Below are 26,243 nucleotides of genomic sequence, written 5' to 3'. Positions count from 1 at the left end.
GGAAAGCGGAGTAGGAGGAGGAAGACGAGAAGAGAAGCCGTGACAGAGCAGTAGTCAGGTGATATTGATGCCTACGATGGCATGCTCAACGTATAAAATCATGTGGCCCAGTCACAATACTTAAGGCACTAAAGCATTCACAGGAATCAAATAGATAATTAGACTCTCGTTTTGTTCTGCTGGATTCCTATCACACATTATAGTTGGCCGCATAAACCGCAGTCAAAAATGGATGATCGTGCAAAAGCACAAGCATACAGTTAATTCGGGCACGATGTCATATATGCTCTTTCCGATGGTCTTCCAGATGGCATTCTGTAGCAGGCCCTTATGAGTCCTAAATATCGAGCATCATCACTGTTTTCTCATCACAACTACCCATAAATATTTCCACCCCTCCCGCCTCAACTTCTCCCCATGCCTCCACAACACCACGAATGGTCCCAAAAATGCCAGTGAAATAAAGGCCAGCAAGGAATTTCCCCATCCCTGCCCAAGTGCCCGATACAGCGAAGGTCCTGCAAGCGGAAACAACGCCCCAAACAGCGCAGCCAGCGCCGCATTGGCAGCCAGCACGGATGCAGACGTACCGTGCGGATCGAACGCATCTACCAGATAATTCTCCGTAGGAAGATGGGTCAGAATGAGACTTGCGCCCACAATTCCCGTTCCAATGAGAGGGACGATCCAATGGAGACGTTCGTACGCTGACCAACCGTAGAGAAACAGGCCGATGGGAAGAAGGATTGTGCCGAACAGCATGAGCGGAAGGCGATCTTCCGGGGCGGAGTGGCCGCGCTTTCTACGGCAGTACTGCAGGTAGCGGTCCGAGGTGAGACCATAGATGGCTAGGCCGATGAGGTTCCCAATGGCTCGGCCAAGGAAGGTCAGGCCAATGGGGCCTTGGGTGAAGCCATAGAGGTCGTGCATGGTTGACGAGAGGGTCGTAAGGATGAGGTAGGAGATACCGTAAGTGAGAGCTGTGTACAGGGATGTGACTAGGACGATGGGGGAGGAGAAGAGAAGACGGATGGGACGGAGGATGGCTTGGAGCTTGGTCTCGGGATCGCGACGAGGCTGCTGCTGCTGCTGCTGCTGCTGCTGCTCAGTCTCAGATGATTGTTGGTCGTGGATCTTGAATCGGTAGGTTTCTTTCAATATGATCAGCGAGCATAGGGATACGCTGCCCACTGCAATGGCAATGATCCAGATGGCCCAACGCCAGCCCAGGTTGCTGGTCACATATCCTCCGACAATCGGGGCCGCGCAGGGACCAAGAAGGGGCAAGGTAATAGCCAACGCCATGGCGGCGCCGCGCTCTTCCCGGACGAAGAGGTCCCCAGTGATACTGGGGGCAAGGGTGATGGTGGTAATGGCGAGGCCATTGATGAAGCGGAAGGCTACCAGCATGCCGAGATTGACGCTCAAGGCTGCTGCGACGGAGCAAAGGATAAATAGGACATTGCCTCCATGATAGACAATGCTGCGGCCATACTTTTCGGATAAGGGGCCGACTAGGAATGAGCCAACTCCTTCACCTAGCTCCCAGATCGAGACGATGAGTGGTTCGTAGAGCTGGTCTTGGGAAGGGGAGGTGTGGAAGTCGGACAAAATCCGGGGGACTCCAGGCACAATGATGATAGTTCCGAAATTGCTAAGAAATGTTTATCATGGATCAATGGCCTACTCAAGAAAAGATAGCTGGAGGGGGGAAACAAAACAGTCCCAACACTCACGCCAACATATACATCAAGGCGATACAAACTACAATTGACCATTTCCGCCAAAGTGGCCAGTGGATTGGATCGGTCACATTCGCCTGCTCTCCCTCCCCGCATGGAGTGATTTCAGGTTCCTCGGACTTCATCTCACAGAGAACGTATGAGTCCGAGAGTGAGCCATTCGCTTAGGTCCACAGCTATCTACCTAGTCTCGAAGGAATATTTGTATGTACCGGAGGAGGATAGTGTGTTGGGGAAGCGCGTCGACTAGCGGCCATTGAATGAAACCCATAGATAGTGGTCGTCTGACCATTATCTAGTTAGTTTAATGGATTAAGGGACCACTCTATCGCCATCAGCGCTAATGCTTAGTGCAACTACACAGTACATAGTCAGTCGTCAAACACATTCACTTGATAACCAATTATATCTAACCCCGAAATAAGCAGCAGGGTATGTATTCCTTTTCATCGGAGTTATTGGTCCCCCAACGCCGGTCGCTTAGCCACGACAACCACCCGCGGAAATGAAAGGGCGGCCCCATTCACCGATTCCTGATAGCCAGCCTGGATAAGCTGAGTGAATCTTGTGGCAGCCTTGTGTTGACCCTGGCCCGCCAGTCTAGTGGCAAACTCCTCCATGGTCAACAAATGCAGGTCGTTAAAGCTCCGAACCATCTCCGGGGGTTCATCATAGTGGTCGATGGTCACCTCCTGGAAGCCAACTTCAGCCAACAGCCGCGGCAAATCCAAAGCCCAATCATGGCGACCGTCAGCATGCGAGCCCACTCGGATCTCCTCCAAGGCCGGTGCAGCGATGGACGGATCCACCTTCTTGATGCATAGGTCGGCACAATTCAGCTCATCCCACTGCAGATAACCTCCGGGCTTGACTAGCTGGAAGAGCCGTCGGATAACCGGCATCGGATCCAGCCCGGATAAAATCAGCACCAATAGCCGGACGTGCACGAGATCATACTGCTCCTGTAGGTGCTGGGGCACCGGCGTGAAGAGGTCCCAATGATCGAGATGGATGTTGGATGGCAGCCACCCAGAATGTGGAGCTTGGGTAAGATCGATATCTAGCCCGTCAAGCTGGAGATTTGGGTGATGGGGAAACTCGTGGGCCACATCGATCAGCCAGAGGGCCGTGCCACAAGCTACATCGGCCACCTTCTTAAGCGCTGTTGGCGTAGTGGGGATCGAAGGGTGGATGCTGTAGCCAAATACTTGGCGCCAAAGAAAATGCTGCAGGTTCAGGCGGATCACCGACCGGTGATTTTGTTGGAGAGCATAGCCTAGACCGTCTGCCAGATGGAAGCTGGCTGGGGAGGAAGAGGAGGGCGTGGAGGGTAAGTCGGAGCTAGGCATCGTTCCCGGGAAGAGAAATGAAATTGGATAGATTGGAGTCCGGACAGTAGTAGTTTGAGAAGCTACTAGATTATGTGTCTTAAGAGTATGGCTTCAGCTTCATTGTTCCCTGGGCTGGTTTGTCTTTAAGGGGACAACGTTACATCGTGCCAGGGTCTTACACGACTAAAGGCTTAGTATGCATTAGCCAGTGTTTAGCTTGTTCTCACTGCAGAGATAGCGCAACCAGCCAACAACTACTCCGTATACTCCTATAGGTGAATGGGGTGCGTAGTAGCTTAGCGGAAAGGTAAGTCAGTGGCTGGATGCTTAGCTCGTCCTTCCGGCCTCCTCATCACAGCCCTGTCCCAGGGCTCGCCTTATCTCAATCAGCGGCAGGTATTGCGAGGACTGACTCTTCTGCTGCACCAAGGTGGATCCCAGGGAACTTGACATCCGTCTTTTCCGGTCACTACTCTCTGCTGGAGTGACTTGCTGATCTGCTGATAAGGCAAATGTCGGTCCAGTCCGCTCGCGCACGACAGAGATGGTCTTGGTCAGGGCCGTGTGGAGTCGCATGGTGGGCAGACAGGATGCGATCAGTGCCAGCCCGGATTCAATCATACTCCAGTACAAGAGTATTGTTAGAGTTTCTGCAGGGGCGTTAAGACTTGGATAGTTGAGGGAGAAAAGGGGAAAACGTACGATCCACGTCGGTATGTGCCGCATAACCTCCGTTGGTAATTTGTCCCTGGACAATGAGTCGCACAACGGCAGCTGCGAGGGATCTAGCATTTCATTTGGTTTGATCAGGCTCACCGTTCTCCAAGAGGGAAGTTATTGGCTTACATGGTAGCCAGGAGTAGGACTCCCGTCGCGGCTAATTTGCGCCCCAGTCTCATCTGCGTCCGCCATACCTGAGGGGAGATACGGTAAGCAACATGTCCGAGGGCTGTTGGTCCAAACATAGCAATTCACCCACCATGGGAACTGGTAGAATCCAGACGAGCACATCCGTGATGAGGTCCGTGATCATCATTGCCTCCAGGCGTGCATTAGTGTTGCAACTACCAATTTCCCCCAGAGGCCCCCAAGGATAAGCGAAGTGTCGTCCGCAGCCGAAGATAGTAGCAAAGAAGAAGGCAACGGTCCAGAGTGCACACAGTCCGACCATGGTCCAACTAATCATTCCAAATAGCTTCTCATGGCCCACTGCAAACAATCGACGATACAGAAAGAGTGAGCTCAGCTTGATCAGTCCATTAGCCGGGGTCATCAAGACCCAAGTGATCCAATCCACCTGCAGGATTACAAGATATTAGCCAGGTTACGCCAAGAAGAGGGGAGAAATTGGACAGGCTGCCAGGATGCCGACTTACCAGTTCAACTATCCTTTGGGGCTCCGAAAGTTCAGTTAACTCGGCCTCTTCGCTCGGATATGGTGGAGTGGGGTAACCCAATGCATGTTCGACGACGCCTAGAGACCAGGTTGATTAGTATATGCTAGTGACTTTATCACATTCTGGCCCACTCCCGGAAGATAGTCCGCGGAAGGGTATTCGCGCACCCCATATCTGCACAGCGCCCATGCCTGTGACAAAGACCTGTTTCTCCGAGAGTTAGCATTGCACTATTAGTCTACAATTCGATGTGAGTGCTATACAGTAGGGAGGAAATGGAGACTGTGGAACGTACTAGTGCTCCTAGAATCAACCAATCGTCGGCCCCGATTGATCTTTGATTCTTCCATCGAACAAGAAAACGAACGCCGACGCTGAAGATTCCCACGCACGGCAGCACAATGGCCGCTGCCAGCACTGTGCTGGCGGGAACAAAAGAAATGGACAACTCGTTAGTAGACATTCCCGGGAGCTTAGGGGGGATGTTCAGAGTGGGAAGGCTGGGCAGAAACGATGGTAAGCAGTCTTTTTAATATTGTCTAGTCTAGTCTCGAGAAGAGGGTCAAGGGGGTGAGGGGGCTGTGAGATGCAGTTGGCACGATGTGAAGCAAGAATAACTAATTTATTGCGTGGTTTATGTGAAAGGAGGGGGATATGCAAGACCAGGGCAGCCTGAAGTCCGAAGATATGCATATAAGAATGGTCAGGGAGGTCTGCGTTGGGGGCTGAAAAGTCATAAATCATTGTCTATCAGCGAATATCAGCTGTCTCAGCTTGACATCTTACTCTCCTCGTCATTTGTGTCAGAGAAAACCATATTATCCCTCTCTACGCAGTCAACATGGCAACTATCTACAAATTCCTTTCCCTGTTTTGTCTCTTGGCTACAGCTATTGCCCTTCCTGTAGAGACCACTGGGAGCTGTATGTACCTGCGTTGTCCCACTTCTGCGTGGATGAGAATGTTTTCCCATTGAAAGATGGCTGCTGACTTTGAGCATAGCCGCCGAGCCGTATCAACTGAGCGATGAAGCCAACTGGAAGGCTGAGATCCAAGCGACTGGTGAGGAGCCCAGTCCTCAAAAGGACTTGAAAAGAGTGTGATTGGGTGGGCATCTGGGTGTTCAAGGACCATAGTTGCATCATGTATCGTATTTAGTTCGAATGGCCGATACTGCAGCTGAGCCACTGACTAAAGCATGAGTCCCGCACGGGTAATAAAGAATAAATACTCTCGTAGCCAGATAATAGAGGCTTCCCCTCTCACTAGCAATGAATTAATCATGCCATTGACCATTCAAAGGACCGATTGGCAATTGGGCCCAGAGGGCGCAACAGGGCTATTTATAAAGTGAAAACGCCCTGCCCCCAAACTGCTATATTTCAGCTTTCATCATTGGTCTTTTCCTTCTTTTTTCCTTATACTGGACCCCCTCATCTAAAATATGACGATGTCTGTCTCAAAATACCTCCGACTGCCCGTGTCCGAGCCCGATGAAGACAAGGATGCTGAGGCCGATGGTGAGAGCAGCACGAAGGGCTTACCTGTCAGGGCAGCCAGGAGAAGCCACCATCAATTTCGAACACCTTTCATCCTCTCTGTGGTGGGAAATGTTCTTCTGATCAGCTATCTTCTTTTCCAACACAAGCTGATGTCTCCGTCGGTTGAGCGGTCTAAGTACGGTAAGTATGCGTCTCTTTCACAGTAGAACGCCCTCGACCCTTTTGAAAATTTCACACAGTTAATCAGTTGAGTGAGTAATCTGATAATTTAGCCGGTCTTACCCGCACCATCCCCGTCGCCTGGGGCCCTAACGAAGCAATCAACGACACCGAACAAGACAACCTATGGGATGCCACCAGCTACGACCTAGGCAACATCGCCCTAGCAGATGACTACGCACGCGCCGTGGGACTACCCCGTGCCCAACGCTTCCCCTGGGACAATAACAAGGGCATTTATTTGATCAATGCCTATCACAATCTGCACTGCGTCAAGACGCTACGCACCGCACTGGTCGAGTTCCGCGAGGCTCAACCACAGAGCTCCCCTTGGGGCCATGTTCAGCACTGCCTTCTCGTACTTAGAGATGAAGTAATGTGTGACGCCGACGATACGCCACGCTACACCGGGTTTCAACCGGACCAGAAGAGCGGGCTGGGACAGGTCCGCATGTGTCGGGATTGGAAGCAGCTAGAGCAATGGGCCCTTGAGCAGACGGCATGCTGGAGACATATTGGGGAAATCAGCGAGGAAGGGTTTCGGGAGTTGGATCGGTATCGCTTCTGTCCAGAGGGGAGTCCGTATAAGGAAGTGAGTGAGACAACATGGTTGAAGGGGGATTGGTGGCGGAAGTATAAGGACGGTCATTAGTTATGGTATTCTACCAATTCTACCAATTAAGAGTGTGACTATCCCGGTAAGACAGACCTTGACTGCTGGGCCAGTCGAGCTCTTTGTTTGTCTTTGCATTGCTACTTATGAAGTCAGTAGGCAATTTGTGTAGTATACATCGCCCTATCCTGTTGGTACCGTGTTGATCATCCTCAGTCAGCACCAGCAAAGTTATAGAACCGGAACAAGTTCAGCGGGTCGTTTAGATGGAATCGACGTCCACCTCTTTGACTGTTGTATACATTCTCGATGGTGGTCAGCCATCTGACACTACAATGGCGATCATCTGCTGATGCTCGCTTTCAAATGCTTACGAATAATTTCAGAAACTAGTCTTAGTAACAAGGGGTCTAATTAAGACATCAAATGATTATCTGGTGAGGAGGATAATCCCTATAACTAGTCAAGGACAGGCAGCGACCGGGTGCCCACCCACTACCTTCCTTACTGGGAAGGCAGGTCACGAGTGCCCACGAGTTCAGTCTCCTCTCCTCTCCTCTCCCCACACCTTCGTCCTCGTTTCCATTTCCATCACCATCACTTTCTCTATCCCCATATTCGTCTTCATCTTCATGGTAGTATTAGCAACGGAATCGAGTCATAGAACCTTTTGTCCCGGCTCCTACTCCGTACCTCTTTATCTTTTTCCATGTCTTCGGACGCCGAATTGATCCCTTGGGCCAGCATTCAGCCTCTTGGGTATTTTACTACCTCTTAAACCATGTAAATCAGGAGTTGCTACTCCCGCAAAGCAATTTGCAGCGATACTAGCACCGTTTTAGAGTCCAAGGTGTACTCCTATGGTTGGGAAAAAAAAAAGACGAGATTGATTAACGTACAGGTATGATACTCAGGTGTGGGCGCCGGCATCTCTCATAACTCTGGTTCCGGAGGCTCTTCAGCAACGGTGTCTCGAACTCGCCGAGTAAAAGATTTATTGCCGGTCAGCGAACATAGGCAGTTACGTCCGGTCTATCCCAGTTGTTGATCGTGTCAAAGATTCGGTCTACCTGACCGAACTTGAGCGGGTTCGGCCAATGTCTCCTGTGCAACACGCTCTCATTTATCGCCCTCATTCCATATCACGACCGCGAAAGCTTCCGTATCGAGCTTATGAAGGAATATCCAATGCAGACTCGGACTTGGAGCCAATTACTGTCATTGGGTTTGGACTCAAGTTCCCTCAACAAGCATCCGCGCCAGCAGGCTTCTGGGACTTGCTCATCCAAGGTCGCCGGACACGCACAGAAACTCCTGCTGATCGGTTCAACGCAAATACTCTCTATAGGACAACAGCTGCTAGTGACAGACAAAGTCTAGGCACAGTATGGTGAAAGATGAGCGTGTAGTGTTAACATTTGACAGACTCGTATATTCACATCAAAACCAGGCATGGGCATTACATTGCTGAATCCTCGACCGCTTCGTGCTCCATTCTCTCTGTCTCTCCCCATGAAGCGGATTGCATAGATCCACAGCAGCGATGGCTTCTCAAAGTGACATACCATGTGCTGGAGAATGGTATGTATTCATGTGCTGCTCCTCCTCAATGTAGGCAGGCTGACAACGATGAACATCAGCGGGCCTTGGCATCGAAGCGGTGAACGGGTCGAACTCATCGACCTTTTTGGGCAGCTTCATGAACGATGTTGAGACAATGCTACACAAGGTCAGCAGCCGGTGAGAAGACCGTTACACGGTTCGTCGAGGATTATAGAGCTTTTGTCTTGGCACACGATGAGAGAAGATCGTCTGAGTATCTAGAGGCCCTTGCAATCACTTTGTCGCGCCGTCACTCTCATTTTTACCTGGAGAAGTTTCAGTATCGGCAACAGCGGCCCGGGACTGGGCAACTTGAGGGTTTCCCCAACCGTGCAAGCCAACCCAAAGCTTCGAATCTGCTCTGTTATCATCGGATAGGGGGCTCATTGGGTCGCCATGGGAATGGAGCTCCTAGAATATGACGTATTCCGACGCAGCCTCGAGGAGTCAGACCTGCTCCTCCAGAGTGCCGGGTGTCAATTCTCTATTATTGGTAGGTGAGACGATGTCTGACTCTATTCATTTGAGGGCCTACGTATCCAGTATAAGCAAACAGGAAAGTTATACAGAGATGACTGAGAATTAACCCAGCCGGAATTCTGCCAGCGGATTTGCACGGCTCTACAAAATGCCCTAGTCGAGCTCCTAGCAAACTGGGAAGTTCGGCTATTCGCTGTAGTTGGCCACTCATCTGGAGACATTATTGCTGCATGTTGTGCTGGGTTCATCACGAAGGGTCACGCCATTCAGCTGGCATTCTTTCAAGGCCTAGCAGTCTCGGCAACATCACAGATAAATCCTCAGAGTGGCATGATAGCGATAAAATTCTCAATGAAAGGCTGCGCAGAGTTATTCGCAAACCTTGCACGGGGCCAAGGACTTCAAGCGCGCAATCTCGGCATTGTGTATTACAACAGTCCCCAGAGTCTGCCTCTATCCGGGGGTACGGACGAAATCGAGAACTTGATACGCTTGTTTTGGATCCGAAGGAGTCAGATGTAAAAGACTGGATGTTAGCATCGCATACCACAATGCAGAACTTATGGATTCTGCGGCAATACCAATCCCTCATCAGCTGCTCGCACTTCAACGAAGCCGGGAAGCGCGAAGCTCAACTCGAGCATTCGACATGTCTAGCACATTAACGCTTGTCCCTAACTATCAGATGCTTTCAGACGACGTATCAGCCGACGCCAAACGACTGCGTGATCTAATCCGGGTTTTCAAATCATCGGCTCTGTTCCTGGTGTAGCACCAAGGGATGGACTTGTTCTGCAGAGTGGCCTCCATTGTGGACTTTTCCTGTGTGATCCGTACGCGCTGCGTCATAGGAAGGTCCCACGCTCTTGAGGACTTGTAGACAAAGACAAATCGCATGGATACTCTCCGGGGATCTGAGTTGTTTGTGTTCTGTGCTCTTCTGAAGCTCGTCACGGCCTTTACAGGCCTGTTTGTCATCCTCTTCGTTTGGTGGTCGGTTTCCACCACACTAGATTGTTTCCCCTTTGGCTCATTCCGATTATATTCCCGAGCATCGGTAGTGTATGTTTGCATCTGCTATGTGCCTGCTTCTCGCGATAATGGGGTCCGTAATAACATAGGCAGTCGTCTCTGGTTGTCTTCGGGCATTAGTAATTGCGAGTGGATAGGCGACCAGAACACATACCCATATCCCTGCGTCTTGCTTGTCAGAGGTCGAGTGTCTGGAATACAATGTGAGTGTACTCGGCAGCCGTGCCTTATCTTTTTTCTGCCCTTGGGAAGTATGCGGCCCTGCTGTCAGTCCCCCGGTGTTACTCTTGCTCGTATAGTAGTTATCCCTCCTTTCTGGTTAGCGATGAGAATAGTGCAGCCAGCCTATAGCATGATCCGATCCACCACGTGAAAAACCGCACATTAAAGGTGTGCTGAGTCCGCATAAGTACGAAGGAGTTCTCAAGCCTCGGAACTATCCTACCGTTGTGTTGCTACCACGCGTGGTGCTGATTCCTGGGTAGAGGCCTTGTCAGGTCATAAGCAAAACATCTTTGGTTTGAGCCTTGTGTGTTCGGGTCATTCCTTCGGGTGTTGTGAACAAGTCTCTGTGGCACTTATCCGGCAGGCAATCATTTGCCGTGCTGCTGCTGCTGTTGCTGTTGCTCTTGCTGTTGCTGCTTGTTCTCTATTATATTGAAGCAACTTCCGTTTGAGTAACGGTACTGTCCGGTGAATAATCATGATCTGTATGAATTTCCCTGATCTGTGGATTATCATACGGCGTCATATTCATCACGAAGGATCATAGTACAACGCGAGAGACGTGTCGTGACGCGTTGCTGCCCCCGTGACCGTGGTTCAATGTTCAAGTAAGCGGGTGTTGTCGGCCTGGGGCAGCACCTGGATGGATGGATAACCAGGGACAAAGAGGCGACCGATCACGAGCGACAACGCGCGTTTTGCTTTTGATCTACTATTTAGAACGGCTTTATATCGGTTGTAGACTACTATGGTAGTGTTTTTAAATTATGATAATACTTGTTGGTTGCGACATCAGCGAATTTTCTATGCCCATTCATTGGCGTTGTAGTATGAAGAGCTGCGATTTTGAGTTGAACCCCCCTGTCGGTCGGGTCGGGGCGGGTTGGTCCCCCAGCTCGGGGTGTTTCGGTGTCTTTCGGGGGGTTCAACCCGTAGCTAGGTTCAACTTGGAGGGAGCTTGGTATACTGTAGGTACTAGATCAGAGGCTTGGAGGGCTTGATCAGAGCGCTGGACTTGATGCTGTGATTTTGCTTGACTTATATGAGTAAAATTTAGCCTTGCAGCGTATTAACGTCTGTTGGTATCTACTTTCGTGTGATTTTGTCGTAGAGTACCGCTGCTGGTCTTGTTTCGCTGGTATCATGCCGCCGATGTCGATTGACGCGGGTTGATCCTGCGTGTTGCCATATTGATCTTGTTGCTGATCTAAAAGCTATTGAGTATCATGTATGGTCGCTTCTATGCTGTTATCTTGGAGTAGTGTGTAAAATCCATGTTGTTGTTAGGCGTTGGGTTAATTATTGGTGTAGCTGTAGCTGAACTGATATGTTGAAGATATATATTGGTAGGGTAGCTGTATATAGTATTGGACCGATCAACGCATAGAACACAACTACTGAGTATCAACACCATAAATATATACCTCGAAACAGCTCAAACAACACGATCGACGAATAATGAAGACAGATATCGACTACATAGTCCATATAAGCACCGTTTACTGCTCTCAAATCGCTGATATTAGCTTCGATGATGATGCTGCTACTACTGCCTAAGGCATCAAACAATAGCGAAACTGCCGGAGAACGCGTAGCGCGTAGACCTACTCTATACACAACAAGCGAAACGCACAAGTTAACATAGAATTGACGCAAATTCAGTCGACCAAGACATAGCATCTTCAATTTCCATACTATCAAAGGACGTGGTCGTATACGACGAACAGACGTACAAACCGCCTACACGGTCGACCGCGACGGCCTTCTCCAGGTAGACACAACCTAGAAGTCGCGACACCCACACAAAACAACATCCAGGCTACGCGAACGAAAACAACGAAAAGCTACAAACATACAATGGAGAGATGTGATCATTTTCGACCGTTCGTATTCATATCGGATCGCGTCAAGGCCGCGCGATCCTCTTTAGCCTATGGCACCAGCCGAAGCGTAAAAGGCCGCTATGATACAGAAATTCAACCACGACCACCAGCAGACCAGTAGTGGACGCGTAATAGTAAATAAAATACGACAAAGCAAACCCAGACCCATGATACTTGTAATGAAAAGATCAAGAACACCCCAACGTCCCAGTCATACCATGAACCAACCCGAAAAAGCAACCCGTCGCGTCACTGCTGCGGAAGGACAACTGACGCGCCGACCGCGCAGGATGGCTAAAAAGAAACAAGCAGGAAAAGAAAAAGGGTATTTAACCACCGAAACCGTAGAGGGTACCTGAGGAGATGCATGTTAGAGACGCGTTGGACACAAGATCCAGAACAGATAGTACTTACGGCCCTGTCTCTTAAGAGCGTAGACGACGTCGAGGGAGGTGACAGTCTTGCGCTTGGCGTGCTCAGTGTAGGTGACAGCGTCACGGATGACACCCTCAAGGAAGGTCTTGAGGACACCACGGGTCTCCTCGTAGATCATGGCAGAGATACGCTTGACACCACCACGACGAGCGAGACGACGGATAGCGGGCTTGGTGATACCCTGGATGTTGTCACGCAAGATCTTGCGGTGACGCTTGGCGCCACCCTTGCCGAGACCCTTTCCACCCTTTCCACCTGTTGAAGACGCGTAAAGTCAGTCACTGTCGGTCGCGTAGTAGACAACAATGGATGATCGATTGAGATCATATCCAATCCAAGATGGGCAATGATAGAACTTACGGCCAGTCATTGTGAAGGTTGTCTAAAGAATTAAACGGAAATAAAGTTGAATTAGAGTTGAGGGTGAAGGTGGTGGAGATGAGTTAGATGATTTAGACTGAAGATGGATGTAAAGGGAAGAGGACAGAGAGCATCCATGGGACGGGAGATATTTGTATAGCAGAAGGCGCGCCGCGGGGAGGGCGTTGGAATCACACGCTAGAGCGCGGATCGACCAATCAGAGCACAGGATCCCGGCCGGCGGACTTGATCTGGCGGCAACGTGACCGGGCAGGGATGATTCCGCTGGGATGATACTGATTCCCACAGGAATGCTCCCAACAACCCAGATCAGCAGTCAAAGAGTGTCAGAGACATTCCTGTCGATGGCCATGAGCCTCTGCAACAGGTTGATAGGATCACATTCCGGGCCTGAGGTTGGGATCAAGGTGAGGCAGGGGCAGCTTCTAGATCCGTGATCCTGATCTCCTATTGGCTGGCGGACACTAGGGCGCTCGCTTAGCGCTCCGAGCCGGCAGAAAGTGGCCGACCGCCTTTGGGCACTTTTTGATTTTCCCAGCCAAAAGTGAGCCCCGAAATCACGGCTTATGGTGTGCTGCTTTCCGAACACTTTTTCGATCAAAGGAACGGCACGCTAAGGCCCCCTCCCTTTGCTGGCAAACCCAGATCACCACCCACCCTTTCGCTTACTACAAATACCTCCCCCCACCCGCCTCCTCCATCCTTCTTCCATCTCCTCATCCCGTCCACCCTTATCTATCAACCTCCATCAATCTTTCATCCTCAACGTCATCTTTCCATCTCCAAAACAACTAAATCCATCAAACTTAATCCACTAAGATGGCCCGCACTAAGCAGACTGCCCGTAAGTGACACCTCACTGTCCTTTCTATTGTTGTCGTTGGACAGCGTCATGGTCGCGACACCCGTGTCTCACCTGAAGAAACATCATCACTAACTCTCATCTCAATATAGGTAAGTCCACTGGTGGCAAGGCTCCCCGTAAGCAGCTCGCCTCCAAGGCTGCCCGCAAGGCCGCTCCCTCCACCGGAGGTGTCAAGAAGCCTCACCGTTACAAGCCCGGTATGTATACACTTCCATCGCCCAAAGTGGCAAACTGCCTGTTGAATACAGTCAACTAACAGTCCACCAAAGGTACCGTCGCTCTGCGTGAAATCCGTCGTTACCAGAAGAGCACTGAGCTCCTGATCCGCAAGCTGCCCTTCCAGCGTCTTGTCCGTGAAATTGCTCAGGACTTCAAGTCGGACCTCCGCTTCCAGTCTTCCGCCATCGGTGCTCTTCAGGAGTCCGTTGAGGCTTACCTCGTCTCCCTCTTTGAGGACACCAACTTGTGCGCCATCCACGCCAAGCGTGTCACCATCCAGTCCAAGGACATCCAGCTTGCCCGCCGTCTCCGTGGTGAGCGCTCTTAGATTTACTTCTAATGAGTCGATTCTTTTTCTGGTTGGGATGGCGATAACGGGGTTTCTTTTTCATTAATTTTCATGACTACTGGCGATACATGATGGGTTTGCGAATTTCAATGGGTCTCGGCACTGGGTTTTCGTTATTTCTTGCTGCGCAATAAATAGTAGCTGCCGATTCAGCGGCTGGGTGGAATTGATCATGGGGATGCATCCGAATATGTACATTAAAGAAAGCTTTTATTCGACGTGACTTCCTTCGGGAGCGCCACCGGATGGCATAGACGCGAAATGCAGTATCTATGAAACAATCCAACCCGGTTTGAGATCGCGATGTTGTACACCGTAGACGCGTAGGATTAGTAGTGGCACGGTCGCAGCCCGTTGTTGCCTCTCCTCCGGAGCAGGTAACTAACTGTACGCTGTCCCGGTCGACTGCAGTCCTACTGCAGATCTACCTGCAAGGATGTTGAAGCTGAAGACGTACTAGGCAGTAGGAAGTAGAGACCTACTCGATCGACATAATCGCCAAATCTTTCCGTTCTACGAAGCGGTTAATGTCTGCCCATCTGCGACCGTGAGGTGCCTCTAGCAATGTAACGTCGGCGACGGATGCATTGGCCTTTACCGCCGTTTTCGTTACTTCTCAAGTCGATTTATCTATACTCCTTATCATAATGTTGCAATAAAAAGGTCCCAGATTGTCTGCAATACTATTAGGCGATCAATTCCCATGGCTAGCCACAACCTATTGAGCCAAAACTGGATGACGACAGCAAGAATGGCTGGGTGATGTGGCATTTGGTTCACAACCGAATCTGCCTGCGAGTCCCCGGTTCGCCACCGTAAGGGGTCAGTCAGTCAGTCGGTATCTGGGTATCTACTGGGGGATTCTAGCAGTGGATTGTGTTAAGGAAGATCCAGTTGTAATGTAATTTTTTTGTGTGCCTAGTCTGGATAAATAACGGATAATGAATTATGACATTACTTGCATATGGAATGGTTTCTCTACATATTGTCGCGACGCGGAGGTTTCGCGTCTATTTTAAGCAGTTTGAAGGGGCAGTGGCCGGCCTACGTTATACGCCGACGAAGACATTCCATGTTTCAAACATAGAGGGACTGAGAAATCCTCGCAGTTCAGGGGAATCGTGTCGGGTATCTGCAGCTGTCTTGCAGAACCGACGTAGGTAGTCTTCCCTCTGTCCAGTCGGCTCTACGGAGTACCATGGCGAATCTCTCATGGGGTTTCTTCTTACGGAATAACCCGCGTAGTCTTTGCATTACTGTCCTAAGGTATCCTTTCCTAAATGCGAGCCGGCAGAATGTAGAACAGTAGAATTCTCTATAGATGGTTATCTTTGCTCGACGGAACACGTAGTGAACTCTCTTGGATATTCTGCATACGCTGAGGCACTCAACACATGGCCAAAGTCGCCGATTTGCCACCACAGCCATCAAATCCCGTCGACCGATGCGATGACTACTCCTGTGTAAGTATTCCCTCATTACGGCGCGATGATAGCCACAGAATTCTCGAACAGCAATGAAGCGAATGATATATCAAGTATATGAGGCGATAAATTTCACTCTGAAGCTTCAGGCGACAAGAATAAGATGATCTTCGGAGAATATAATTGGAAGGTCAGCGGACAGGTAAGTTGAACCCGGGCCGCCGGGTCGCGGCATCCCGTTTACCTGCAGATTCGTTGACTGGCTATTCCACACAAGTGTCTTTGGTACCATGGGAGAGTAACTATACTAGTGATGGGATGGGTATGTTGGAACGGGCATAACTTATGTTGGACGTATGCGAATTATCGGAGAATACTGGATGTTCTATGTGCTCGACGCGGCCCTTTTTGGAGTGTCTAGTCGTGCAAGGATAGGATATAGTCAGTGGATGTGCTATTGTAGATGGATTAGGATAGACTTCTTATCTCGATAGTATAGAGCTAGTTGTTAGAATATGGTAACACTCATTTCTTCCTCTCTCTTCCTAGAGTCATGATCAGTAGTGTGCGAATATGTAGTAGTTTTACATGAATGACCATGACGTTTGCTCAGACGCATATCGGGCGGGGCGGCGGGGACGGACTTATCCCGCATCGTAGGCAATGAATGAGTATGGAGGTTGGCGATAGTACGGGAAATAGCTTATTCATGTACGGCGATTCCTAGAGAAAAATTTTAATATTGACAGTTCTTCGTCGTGTCATTATAGTAGTGATAATCAGTGAAAGCTCAAGAGCTCCGAGTCACGGTTCGGATCCTCCATGCTCTTATCGAGCCTGACGCGGAAATATATACAACAGGCGTCAGATCACGTCACTCAACAGGAACTACAGTCAGCTCGATAACAGACAGACTAATTTTTCATCCATTCTACAATGAATACTGCGCTACATCATCTCACAATGCCGTTAAGTCTGCCCGGCCAATATCTCAAGGCATTGATAAAAATCTCGCGAGTGGAGGGATCTCGGAAAACCTAACATAGCACATACTGTGTTGTGCTGGATCCGGGGTAATATTCCCCTTGCGTTACGCGCGCTGCTTATCCGGCGATGCTCTCTTTGATCAACGCGAACGTTGATAGTCTTGACCACGAGCATTATTTGGGGCGGGCAAATCACACCATCATCTTGGACACAGCACACTGATATTCTAGGTATATTCTCTGTCCTGCATTGGCAAGGAGCCAAAGTTGACTGCTCGATGTTGTTCCTCACACAATATGCTCATCTGTAGGTAAACCAGCACGCTCAATGCTAGATCGATATCGCGACAATTCTTGTATTCGGAACATGTCGAGGAGACTATGAATCAGGTATGTAATATGTGCTGGGGATCCCCAAGCTCGGCTCGGAATAAAATGACTGTTCATAGCTCGTTTGGGAAGTGCAATTGGTCTGACATCGATGATCGACATATTCTGTTGGATCAGCATCGTTGTTCTTGCCATGATTCATGGTAAAGTTGCGGTGACTTGATTTTAGCCGGATCGATCAAACACTTCAGCTGAGCAGCTCGAATAACTTCCCGTATCGAGATATCACCGGCTACGGCCGACGCGCAATCGGATAACCCAAACTTTGAAATCACGCTAAGCTAGTGATCGTCTACAACCGACTTCATCGCTCGAAGCCAATGATATCGTGTTATCCAAGAGAATGCATCTCTGCTGGTCCAACAAGCGATGCAGATACCCGATAAATTCTACGATAGGCCCAACAAGAGAAGTACATATCGCAGAGAGAGATCTAGGACGGAGTTTCATTCGTGGCACAGACCGCGTCTGTAACCAGGCTGCCTAAAAAAGCAACAAGACCATAGCATGGATAGATTGCAAGCGCGTGTGCCCGAAGTTGGATACATCATAATCACGCACGGCGTGCGCGATCGGAGCCTGGATTAGCCCGTTGTTGGGGTTGTCGCCATGTCCCGCCTCGTATCCCATCGCACGAGCATGGAGGATCAAATATCGGTCAATGCAACCCAATTTCAAGAGCAGTTGCAACCGGCTGCAGATTCATCCATATCATACTCTAATATCCAGTCTGCAGGTGCGCATACGACCCATGAATCTGAATCAATTGTTCTCAGTAGTTTATCGGTCTCATTTAGTTACTAATTCATGCCAGGCATTAGTAATCTTTACTGAATGACTCGCATTACGCTGAGACAAGATTCATCAGCTCCTCCAAGCAAACCTTAAGGGGAGTGGGTCAACGGGATGGCCGACAGATCGCAACCTCGGCAGACTTCTTGATATGAACCTTTGACCTTGATTGAGTGACCAGCAACATGGACTAACTTGGTTTCCAGATCAAGATATTGCAGTGAATTGTGCCAATATGGATCTGGTCACGGTGTCAGTACTCCATGTAGAAGGATGGAGAAGCCATGCAAGTTTGAAACGGTCGAGTCCATATTAGCAAGGAATCGTTGTGACTCCTGTCTCGGCCTCTCAGGAGTCAATATCAGCGCTACGATTAGTAGGACGATAGTAATTAACTAATGTCGACCAGCAGACTAGCTGGTGCCTAGTCTAGTCTGTCACACACAGACACCTAGACAATCACACGGTCCACGAATGACCCTGGAATCAGACGACGCCGGATGTATCACCCAAATGAGCGGATGCCTTGACGCTGTGCAGATGACTGCTGCATCGCTGGAATTATGCCGTCGGAATCCCTCCGCCAGCTGGGCTTGCCTGCCTTCCAATTCAGGCAGGGAGTGGTCCACTAGCCCCGAGCAGGCTTAGTGACCCATGGATCACCTGCCTTCTAGAAGCCACGCTAACCGCAAAAAGGATCGATATGCGACTGTGCATAAAATCTTTGCTTGTCAACTTTTTGTTTGTTTGTGTGGGCGGTGAGAGAGAGAGAGAGCAAAGAAGAGACATGAAGAAATCAACCGCCACCAATATTGGTGATCGGCATCCTGCAGCTCCAACAATGGGGTTTCTTTTCCTCTGTCAGACTTCGAATAACTCTTGCTCGGCAGTTTTTACCGGAACTCAATCTGGCCTACGATCGGGTATGGGCTCATAGCTGTCAGTCTTCATTGCAGCGAGTCCTATTATGCTGCGTGGCCCGTAACAAGAAGTCCTGGAAGGGCGCCTTTTAGTGATATCGTTTATCTTTTTTGTACCTCGGTAAGTTCCAAAGACAGCTCGAGAAACTTCCTACCCAACGGAGACGCCCCACCATCGGAACTGAAACTAATCAGGAAACGAGATTGCGAGAAGAAATCATCCCAACTCCCAAATGACTCCTCCTGCCACGAGGTCCGCAGATTGGCCCATGGATCCTCAGCCGCCTGGGCTGGTTCGGCCCACCTCAGCCGAGCCCGAATGCAATCTCGAAGCCCTCACCATGGCCTCCACCGGTGGCACCTCGAGCTAATGCGGTGCATAAGTCCGGTCTAATGTACAGACATCGGCTGCATGGCCCCTTTTTCCGTCTCGGGTGGGCTGTGCTTCCCTGGGTCGAAGCCCGAAGGGCCTTTTGCGCAACTCGTCTCCGTCCGCCTTGATTAAAACCGGTGTTGATCCCGAGGCTAAATGCAAACGATTAGTCGTAAGTCGTAAGTGACGCCGCTTGGCGCTCGATGGTGGTGGGAAGAAACAGAAATTTCGTGGACCCCATTTGGTCTGTATATAAAACCCAGGGGTCCATCATCGATCGTCCCTACGGAGGGGACTTTTGCAACCTTGTTTTAGGGTCACGGTGATCAGCCTGGTTTATCTCGATCTGACGTCTACGGCCGTTTGAGTCTATCCCCCTACTATATACAGACCAGCATCTTACGACAACATCTTCTTCGACATCCAATCCTACCTCGGCTCTCCCGCTTGTTTACTGAAACACCGCAACCATTTCGCCATCACTCGTGCTCATCCCCCCTCATATCGCAAGCAAACTTCGGCCCTCCCATATGGCAACCGAGAAGGGGGACAGCGGGCCCTCAGTAATTGAGGCGCCCGAACGTCGCACAATTCCGTTCTGGCGTCTACTCACTGACCAGGGTGTGGTAACCCAGGAGATCATCGACCACCATTACCCTGGCTCTGGCACGGAAGAAGATCCCTATGCGGTAACATGGCTTCCTAATGATCCTCGCAATCCGATGCAGTTCAGCGCGGTCAAGAAATGGTCCTTCACAATGGTGATGGCCCTCGCAACCCTGGCTGTTGCCCTGGTCTCCTCAGGATACACTGGTGGTGTCATCGAAATTGAAGAGCAATTTGGAATTGGCACTGAAGTTGCAACGCTCGGTGTCTCTCTTTTCGTCCTTGGTTTCGCAGTTGGTATGTTTTCTCCATCAATGTGTACGGTCCCTTCGCATACAACTAACGAGTCCTAGGCCCTTTGCTGTGGGCCCCTCTCAGTGAGATGTTTGGCCGTCAGATCGTCTTCTTCTTCACGTACATGGCTCTTACTGCCTTCAGCGCAGGCTGTGCCGGCTCGCAAAACACATGGACCTTGATTATCCTCCGCTTCTTCGCTGGTTCCTTTGGGTCGTCTCCCATGACTAATGCAGGAGGTGTCATTGCCGATATGTTTTCTGCCAAGGACCGTGGTATTGCCACGAGTTTGTTCGCTGCCGCTCCCTTCCTTGGTAGGCTCCACTCCTGAGATCAAGTCTTATCACCCGCAGCTAACATATACACTTAAGGTCCCGTCCTTGGCCCCATCATTGGCGGATTTCTGGGCATGAATGCGGGATGGAGATGGGTGATGGGCTTCCTCGGTGCCTTCTCTGGATTCCTCTGGATTGTTGGTTCTCTTACCGTTCCCGAGACTTATGCGCCAGTGCTTCTTCGTCGCCGCGCCGAGAGACTGAGCAAGCTCACTGGTAAGGTGTACCGGAGCAAGCTAGACATTGACCAGGGCAAGACGACGATCAAGCAAGCATTCAAGACCGCCCTGTCCCGTCCGTGGATCTTGTTGTTCCGGGAGCCAATCGTGTTCCTGCTGTCTCTATACATTGCCATTGTCTACGGCACCCTATATATGTTGTTTGACGCCTACCCGATCGTCTTTGAGGAGTACCGTGGTTGGAACCAGGGAGTTGGCAGTCTGCCTTTCTTGGGTATCATGGTTGGCATGCTTGCTGCCGTCGCCTACAACATCTGGGATAACAAGCGTTATGTCCGGGCACAGGAAGCACACGCTGGCTTCGCACCCCCAGAGGCCCGCTTGCCCCCCTGCATGGTGGCCTCGTTTGCCGTACCGATCGGTCTTTTCTGGTTCGCATGGACTGACGCTCCGTCCGTTCACTGGATGGCCAGTATCGCTGCTGGTGCTCCATTCGGCTTTGGGTTGGTTTTGGTGTTCCTGAGCAATCTTTCTTACCTGATTGATACGTACACGATCTTTGCCGCATCCGTCCTGGCGGCCAACTCGGTCATGCGATCCATTTTCGGTGCTGTGTTCCCACTGTTCACCACCTACATGTACCAGAACCTCGGTATCCACTGGGCCACCTGTGTCCCGGCTTTCCTGGCCCTTGCCTGCTTGCCGTTTCCCTTCCTCTTCTACAAGTACGGCCCTGCTATCCGCACCCGTTGCAAGTACGCTGCGGAATCCGACGCCTTCATGCGCAAGATGCTGGCGCAGCTTACGAAGCAGCCTGAACCTGAGGAGGAGGAAATCAAGACGGAAGAGAAGTTCGACCGCACCGAGGCCCCGGCCCTTGGTGTCGAGACTGGCGACTCCGACTCTAGCACTGAAGCGCACATGCCTGAGGCCTACCGAACACAGAGCAAGGCATCGGTTCGGACGGCCAAGCAGTCGCTCTACGAGGGCAATCCCTACGACATCGACCGGGTGCACACTCGCCAGTCTTTCAAGGAATGAGTCTAGGTCTCCTTCCTCCGAGACCAAACTCAGTCATACGTTTACTACCGACCTCGTGAATAATCTTTAGTACTTATTAACACTCTCCTCCACACCTACACCCTCGACTCTTCCAGATATATGGACTGTGTCAACAGAGATGCGAATGATGGCAAGAAGAAAAAGTCTGTGAATTGTTAGATGACTTGCATGGTGATATATACCCAGTTTGATGTTTGCTTTGGCATTTCAGCTCGCATTAGCATGATAGATGGCGGTGATTTTTTACTGAACGCATATGGGGTCATACAACCCTACCTGTGATATAATGAGATAATTGCAATATACACTATAGTATGAATCTGCTATTGGTCTGTTAAAGCTGTAAGCGATACAGAAGATTAAGCCTCCCCGGATAAGTCATTCCGGGACGATCGCTATCTCCGACCGATCGGAGGGAGATAATCTCTCCCCGATCCTCGGCTACCGCGGGCTTATGCGCTGCCGACGCTGATAGCCTTCGAAGCATTTTTTTTTTCTCCAAGGCAGTGAGAGGTTGACGATTCGTTTAACCTGACATTTCTTCCTTTTCTTTCCATGTGTGCCTGACGTTTACTTCTGATCGATACGTCTCATCGGACTTCTCGCTGGCTGGTGGCTAACGCAGCAAAAACGTGGCTGCTCTGCTTCCGGACTGACTACTTATCTATCACCTTGCGCCCGTCGAGTCATTAACTTATTCTATCGGGGAAGTTCGTCAGCAGGACAATCCACGACTTGCCTACAATCCCTCAATCACAACTCCCTCAGACACACTCTCATCTGGACATATCATTCCATATCGCAAATATTCTACACCCTTAATCCTTCCCCAACGACATCACAACCCCTTACCACAATGAACCACCACACCCTCGCCATCCGCCGAATACAACCACTCCGGTCCCTCCGACGACAACCACCACGAAGAAACCTCTCATCTACACCCCGCAACGCAGAACCTCACCCTGAGAAACACCACACTCCCTCAAACAACCCACAACCGACTCCCACAGTGCCCGGCCCGGTCGCATCGACCACCGCCGCCCCCGGATCTGTATCCGCATCGCGAGCACTCATCCAGAGAATCCAGGCTGGCCCGGTTGGACGAGTGGCGCGAGCGTATGCGCGCGTGCAGGAGAGACGACCCTACCGGACGCAAGTGATCAGTACGATTGTGGTGTATCTGTGTGGTGATTTGGGCGCGCAGTTGTTGTTTCCGCCGGATAATGCTTCATCCCGGGAGGTGCAGACGGGTGAGCAGAAGGTAGAAGCAGCAGGAAGTAGTAATGCCGGAGGAGTGGGAGGAGGGTATGATCCGTGGAGGACGGTGCGACATTTAACGGTGGGAGTGGGGAGTGCGATTCCGACATATAAATGGTGGGTTCCCTCTTCGTGTGTGTGTCGTTGTGTATGTTGTGTGATGATGGCTGACTCGAGGGGCGATAATTAGGTTCATGTTCCTGCACAACAACTTTAACTTCTCGTCCAAGTTCCTCTCCATTCTTACGAAGGTCTGCGTGCAGCAGGCGGTGTTCACTCCCGTGTTCAATACCTATTTCTTCGGCCTGCAGTCGTTGATGACGGGCAAGTCGTTGGAGGAGACCTTTGAGCGGCTCAAGGTCGCTTTGCCGACGAGTATCTCGAATAGTGTGAAGCTGTGGCCGGCGGTTACGGCTTTCAGCTTCATGTATGTGGCGCCTCAGTTCCGGAGCATCTTTTCCGGTGTCATTGCTGTTGGGTGGCAGACGTATCTGAGCTGGTTGAACCAGAAGGCGGCGCGCGAGGTCGAGGCGGAGAGGACGGCGTCGGTGGAGGTGGGTGCTGGTGTTGGTGCGGTGGCTATGAAGGCTTGAGGTACCATTGTCAGATGGTCTTTTCTTTCTTTTTATTTCTCTTTGTGTGATCTGTTTGACTCTGATATCCCTGCGATGTATGGCGGATTTGGCTTGACATAGATATAGACATTCTCGGTTATGGATTAGCCGGCAACCTGTTTAGATGGGCAGTACATAGATATACCTGAATAGAGATCATTAGCGGAGATACTCTCGTTAACAATTGGAACATCACAGCAATACATAACAGAAGAAAAGAGTAGACTCGACTTTATCATGATAATAATAATAATAATCATGGCCTGATCATCATATGACGTGAGGGATCCGAGCGCCAGACCCGAACTTTGGATCTCGTTGCGCCGACTTGCTTCGCTCTTCCGTGCCAATGTCATCTCCCACCGCACGCGGCATGATCCCTTCTCTCGCATTGCAGGCATGTCCTGCCCTCCATCAGCATCTCCTGTAATCCCCGGCGCGTTCGATGACAGCGACAGCAGCGGCTCCACTGACTACGGCTCCGACTTCTCCCCGGAAGAAGACGCGCTGCTGACCGACCTGCTCGCCAAGATCGCCCCGGATCGCCACGCGACTCCCACGACTGCCCCCGCAGAAGTAGCAGCAGCAAACTCGCATCCACCTCTATCTCAGGTCGTGCCTGTCACTCGGGACATTGAAGACCAGTATGCGGATCCCTCGGACAGTCGGGTACCTAGGGTCCTGGGGCGTGAGAAGCCTACATGGCCGCAGCGGAATTGGACGAATCGGCCGCGTGGTGGCGGCGCAAGATCAACGGCGATTCCAGGCTACGGTCGTGCCGCGTCTGGTAGTTTCACCTCTTCCTCTGATTTTGCGATGTTTATAGTTTGTTTGTGAATAGATTGGCTGACGTTGGACTCCCTCGAAGCGTTTAGTTGAGCATCCGAATTCGACAGAAGGGCGCGAGAGAGATCGCGAACGCGAGGCAGCTCGTCATCAGGAACGGATAGAGAAGGAGAACAATAATCTAAACAGCAACGACAATAACAATAACGATAATGCTGAGGTGGATACAAGGTCACCTGTGGAACGGTTCCGACGCCCTCCGAATAAGGCCTTCTCAGTCACGGATCTGATCTCGCCGGCGTGGTGTGAGTTACAGTATTGGTATACGCTGACCAAATTTGGGCGCAAGCGGAGGACACCGGCCATGAAGCTGGGGAGTAATATACACAAGACGCTGGAGGATGAGATCTACACTACTGTTCCTGTGGATATCACTACTAAAGAGGATGCGCTGGCCTTGCGGATTTGGAATATCATCCAGGGCCTGCGCATGCTGCGGGAGTTTGGGATCACTCGGGAGTTGGAGGTTTGGGGTTTGATTGATGGAGAGCTGGTTACGGGTGTGATCGATCAGCTTTCTTATGATTGTCCTGACCCGGAGCTGGAGGCCACGGCTGCGACGTATTATGCTGATATCGAGGCGTCGAGGGCTATCTTGCCTGAGTATCAGATGTCGTTGTCGGATTACCTGCTCTCACCGACCGGAGGTGGGAGGCTTCTGTCGGAGGTGTATGGGCAGGATGATACGCCCCCAAAGGCAGATATGGATGTGGACATGGCCAGCGGCAGCCAGGAATTCGATAGTTTTCCTCATCTGCCCCGGATCTACCTCACCGACGTCAAGACACGCGGCAGCGGCTCCGCCCCAACCGTCAAGAGCTCCTCGTTCCGACCTACTCTGCTCCAACTCCAACTCTACTACCACATGCTCAACCGGCTCGTCCTCAGCGACGACGTAACCATCGACCTTCTCGCCTCGCGGTACGGTCTCGACCCCAACCGTCCTTTCACCGACGCCTTCATCAACGAAGTAGGCGGCCTGAACGACCAATTCTTCGACGCTCTCTCCTCCCATGAATTCGACCCGGACTATATCACCACCCCTCAAGACGCCATCGAGCATCATCAGCGTCACCTCCACTCATCTCAATCTCAACCTGAATCACACTCCGAACCATCCTCAAGCCAAGACTCCACCACCATTCTCTCAACCCACAACACCCTGTCCGCCCTCTGGACGCTCATGAAATCCCACCTCCGCCTCACCTTCCTCCCGTCCCCGGCAACAGCAACGCATTACTCCCCCTCCATCCCCTCCGAATTTCAACCCCGCAGTCTAGACTCCTACCCCACTATTCTTTCCCCGCTGCTCACAGCGCGGTATCTCTCCTCCAAACCGAGTGCAGACCTCCAACCGCCCCGGGTTCTGGGGAGTAGGTCGTTCCTGTTTGATCCGACGTCTATGTCGTCGTATGTGACGGATCAGATGCATTGGTGGCGCGGGGAGAGGGATCCGCGCGGTGTGGAAGTCATGGAGGCGTGGAAGTGTCGTATCTGTGAGTTTAGGGATGAGTGTGAGTGGAGGAGGGAGAGGGAGTGGTTGTTTGCGAATAGGAGAGCGGGGAGGAAGAGTAAGATTGAGGGGGGAGTAGAGGTTGGTGTTTGATCGGGTTGGATTCAGTTATTGAAAGGACTGAGCTAGGATGGTTGTTGGATGGGTATATACTATACATGTGTGCTTGATTGGGAATCGTGGTTGGCGTTGTGGATAGATTACTAGAAAAGAGGCTATGGTGTTCAATTGTTGGGTTATGTATGGGTTAGTGGGTGCAGTGATATACTACTACATATACAGGATACAACAGTGTTAGAGACAATACTAATAAGGATTGAATGTTCATTCATATGATGCTCATGAATAATTATCAAGGATATCGGCAAAGAACC

General features: G+C 50.8%; 13 protein-coding genes across 13 annotated transcripts; 9 read left to right on the top strand and 4 right to left on the bottom strand.

Moving 5' to 3' along the window:
- Positions 1–107: 107 nt before the first annotated feature.
- ASPBRDRAFT_506037 (uncharacterized protein) lies at positions 108–2,032 on the bottom strand. Its single transcript, XM_067626572.1, has 2 exons — positions 1,737–2,032; positions 108–1,654 (listed from the first exon to the last, which is right to left on the bottom strand). Exons 1-2 carry the CDS (start codon positions 1,865–1,867, stop codon positions 355–357), a joined length of 1,431 nt encoding a protein of 476 aa, XP_067480773.1. The 5' UTR covers positions 1,868–2,032; the 3' UTR covers positions 108–354.
- On the bottom strand, positions 1,974–3,133 carry ASPBRDRAFT_41209 (class I SAM-dependent methyltransferase). Its single transcript, XM_067624513.1, has one exon. It carries the CDS (start codon positions 3,089–3,091, stop codon positions 2,198–2,200), a length of 894 nt encoding a protein of 297 aa, XP_067480772.1. The 5' UTR covers positions 3,092–3,133; the 3' UTR covers positions 1,974–2,197.
- Positions 3,134–3,245: 112 nt separating this feature from the next.
- On the bottom strand, positions 3,246–5,127 carry ASPBRDRAFT_506252 (uncharacterized protein). The gene is made up of 7 exons (XM_067626581.1): positions 4,766–5,127; positions 4,638–4,674; positions 4,450–4,547; positions 4,053–4,370; positions 3,920–3,987; positions 3,776–3,858; positions 3,246–3,723 (listed from the first exon to the last, which is right to left on the bottom strand). Exons 1-7 carry the CDS (start codon positions 4,931–4,933, stop codon positions 3,401–3,403), a joined length of 1,095 nt encoding a protein of 364 aa, XP_067480771.1. The 5' UTR covers positions 4,934–5,127; the 3' UTR covers positions 3,246–3,400.
- Positions 5,128–5,311: 184 nt separating this feature from the next.
- ASPBRDRAFT_194466 (uncharacterized protein) lies at positions 5,312–5,573 on the top strand (the record flags this gene model as incomplete). Its single annotated transcript, XM_067620754.1, has 2 exons — positions 5,312–5,393; positions 5,473–5,573. 2 exons carry the CDS (start codon positions 5,312–5,314, stop codon positions 5,571–5,573), a joined length of 183 nt encoding a protein of 60 aa, XP_067480770.1.
- A 113-nt stretch (positions 5,574–5,686) lies between these two features.
- ASPBRDRAFT_506173 (uncharacterized protein) lies at positions 5,687–7,177 on the top strand. The gene is made up of 3 exons (XM_067626579.1): positions 5,687–6,152; positions 6,245–6,889; positions 6,964–7,177. The coding sequence occupies exons 1-2, from the start codon at positions 5,915–5,917 to the stop codon at positions 6,841–6,843; spliced, it is 837 nt and encodes a 278-aa protein (XP_067480769.1). The 5' UTR covers positions 5,687–5,914; the 3' UTR covers positions 6,844–6,889; positions 6,964–7,177.
- Positions 7,178–8,429: 1,252 nt separating this feature from the next.
- On the top strand, positions 8,430–8,972 carry ASPBRDRAFT_506056 (uncharacterized protein). The gene has a single exon (XM_067626574.1). It carries the CDS (start codon positions 8,511–8,513, stop codon positions 8,826–8,828), a length of 318 nt encoding a protein of 105 aa, XP_067480768.1. The 5' UTR covers positions 8,430–8,510; the 3' UTR covers positions 8,829–8,972.
- Positions 8,580–9,666, top strand: ASPBRDRAFT_506242 (uncharacterized protein). Its single transcript, XM_067626580.1, has 2 exons — positions 8,580–8,903; positions 8,998–9,666. The coding sequence occupies exons 1-2, from the start codon at positions 8,825–8,827 to the stop codon at positions 9,549–9,551; spliced, it is 633 nt and encodes a 210-aa protein (XP_067480767.1). The 5' UTR covers positions 8,580–8,824; the 3' UTR covers positions 9,552–9,666.
- ASPBRDRAFT_506075 (uncharacterized protein) lies at positions 9,667–10,541 on the top strand. Its single transcript, XM_067626575.1, has one exon. The coding sequence runs from the start codon at positions 9,782–9,784 to the stop codon at positions 10,289–10,291; it is 510 nt and encodes a 169-aa protein (XP_067480766.1). The 5' UTR covers positions 9,667–9,781; the 3' UTR covers positions 10,292–10,541.
- Positions 10,542–12,026: 1,485 nt separating this feature from the next.
- ASPBRDRAFT_64244 (histone H4) lies at positions 12,027–13,172 on the bottom strand. The gene is made up of 3 exons (XM_067628458.1): positions 12,822–13,172; positions 12,441–12,716; positions 12,027–12,381 (listed from the first exon to the last, which is right to left on the bottom strand). The coding sequence occupies exons 1-3, from the start codon at positions 12,829–12,831 to the stop codon at positions 12,356–12,358; spliced, it is 312 nt and encodes a 103-aa protein (XP_067480765.1). The 5' UTR covers positions 12,832–13,172; the 3' UTR covers positions 12,027–12,355.
- Positions 13,173–13,661: 489 nt separating this feature from the next.
- Positions 13,662–14,254, top strand: hhtA (histone H3; the record flags this gene model as incomplete). The annotated part of the gene is made up of 3 exons (XM_067627110.1): positions 13,662–13,686; positions 13,797–13,904; positions 13,977–14,254. The coding sequence occupies 3 exons, from the start codon at positions 13,662–13,664 to the stop codon at positions 14,252–14,254; spliced, it is 411 nt and encodes a 136-aa protein (XP_067480764.1).
- Positions 14,255–19,690: 5,436 nt separating this feature from the next.
- On the top strand, positions 19,691–21,615 carry ASPBRDRAFT_122418 (MFS transporter; the record flags this gene model as incomplete). The annotated part of the gene is made up of 3 exons (XM_067617512.1): positions 19,691–20,063; positions 20,120–20,374; positions 20,432–21,615. The coding sequence occupies 3 exons, from the start codon at positions 19,691–19,693 to the stop codon at positions 21,613–21,615; spliced, it is 1,812 nt and encodes a 603-aa protein (XP_067480763.1).
- A 538-nt stretch (positions 21,616–22,153) lies between these two features.
- ASPBRDRAFT_41198 (Mpv17/PMP22 family protein) lies at positions 22,154–23,592 on the top strand. Its single transcript, XM_067624512.1, has 2 exons — positions 22,154–23,013; positions 23,087–23,592. The coding sequence occupies exons 1-2, from the start codon at positions 22,493–22,495 to the stop codon at positions 23,487–23,489; spliced, it is 924 nt and encodes a 307-aa protein (XP_067480762.1). The 5' UTR covers positions 22,154–22,492; the 3' UTR covers positions 23,490–23,592.
- A 270-nt stretch (positions 23,593–23,862) lies between these two features.
- Positions 23,863–26,196, top strand: ASPBRDRAFT_41195 (exonuclease V). Its single transcript, XM_067624511.1, has 2 exons — positions 23,863–24,297; positions 24,379–26,196. Exons 1-2 carry the CDS (start codon positions 24,157–24,159, stop codon positions 25,960–25,962), a joined length of 1,725 nt encoding a protein of 574 aa, XP_067480761.1. The 5' UTR covers positions 23,863–24,156; the 3' UTR covers positions 25,963–26,196.
- Positions 26,197–26,243: the final 47 nt, after the last annotated feature.

Source organism: Aspergillus brasiliensis (genome assembly GCF_001889945.1).
Source record: "Aspergillus brasiliensis CBS 101740 unplaced genomic scaffold ASPBRscaffold_4, whole genome shotgun sequence".
In the NCBI taxonomy this organism is placed as follows: Eukaryota; Fungi; Ascomycota; class Eurotiomycetes; order Eurotiales; family Aspergillaceae; genus Aspergillus; species Aspergillus brasiliensis.
The sequence above is the reverse complement of the archived record's forward strand: the minus strand, read 5'-3'. Positions and strand labels throughout refer to the sequence as shown.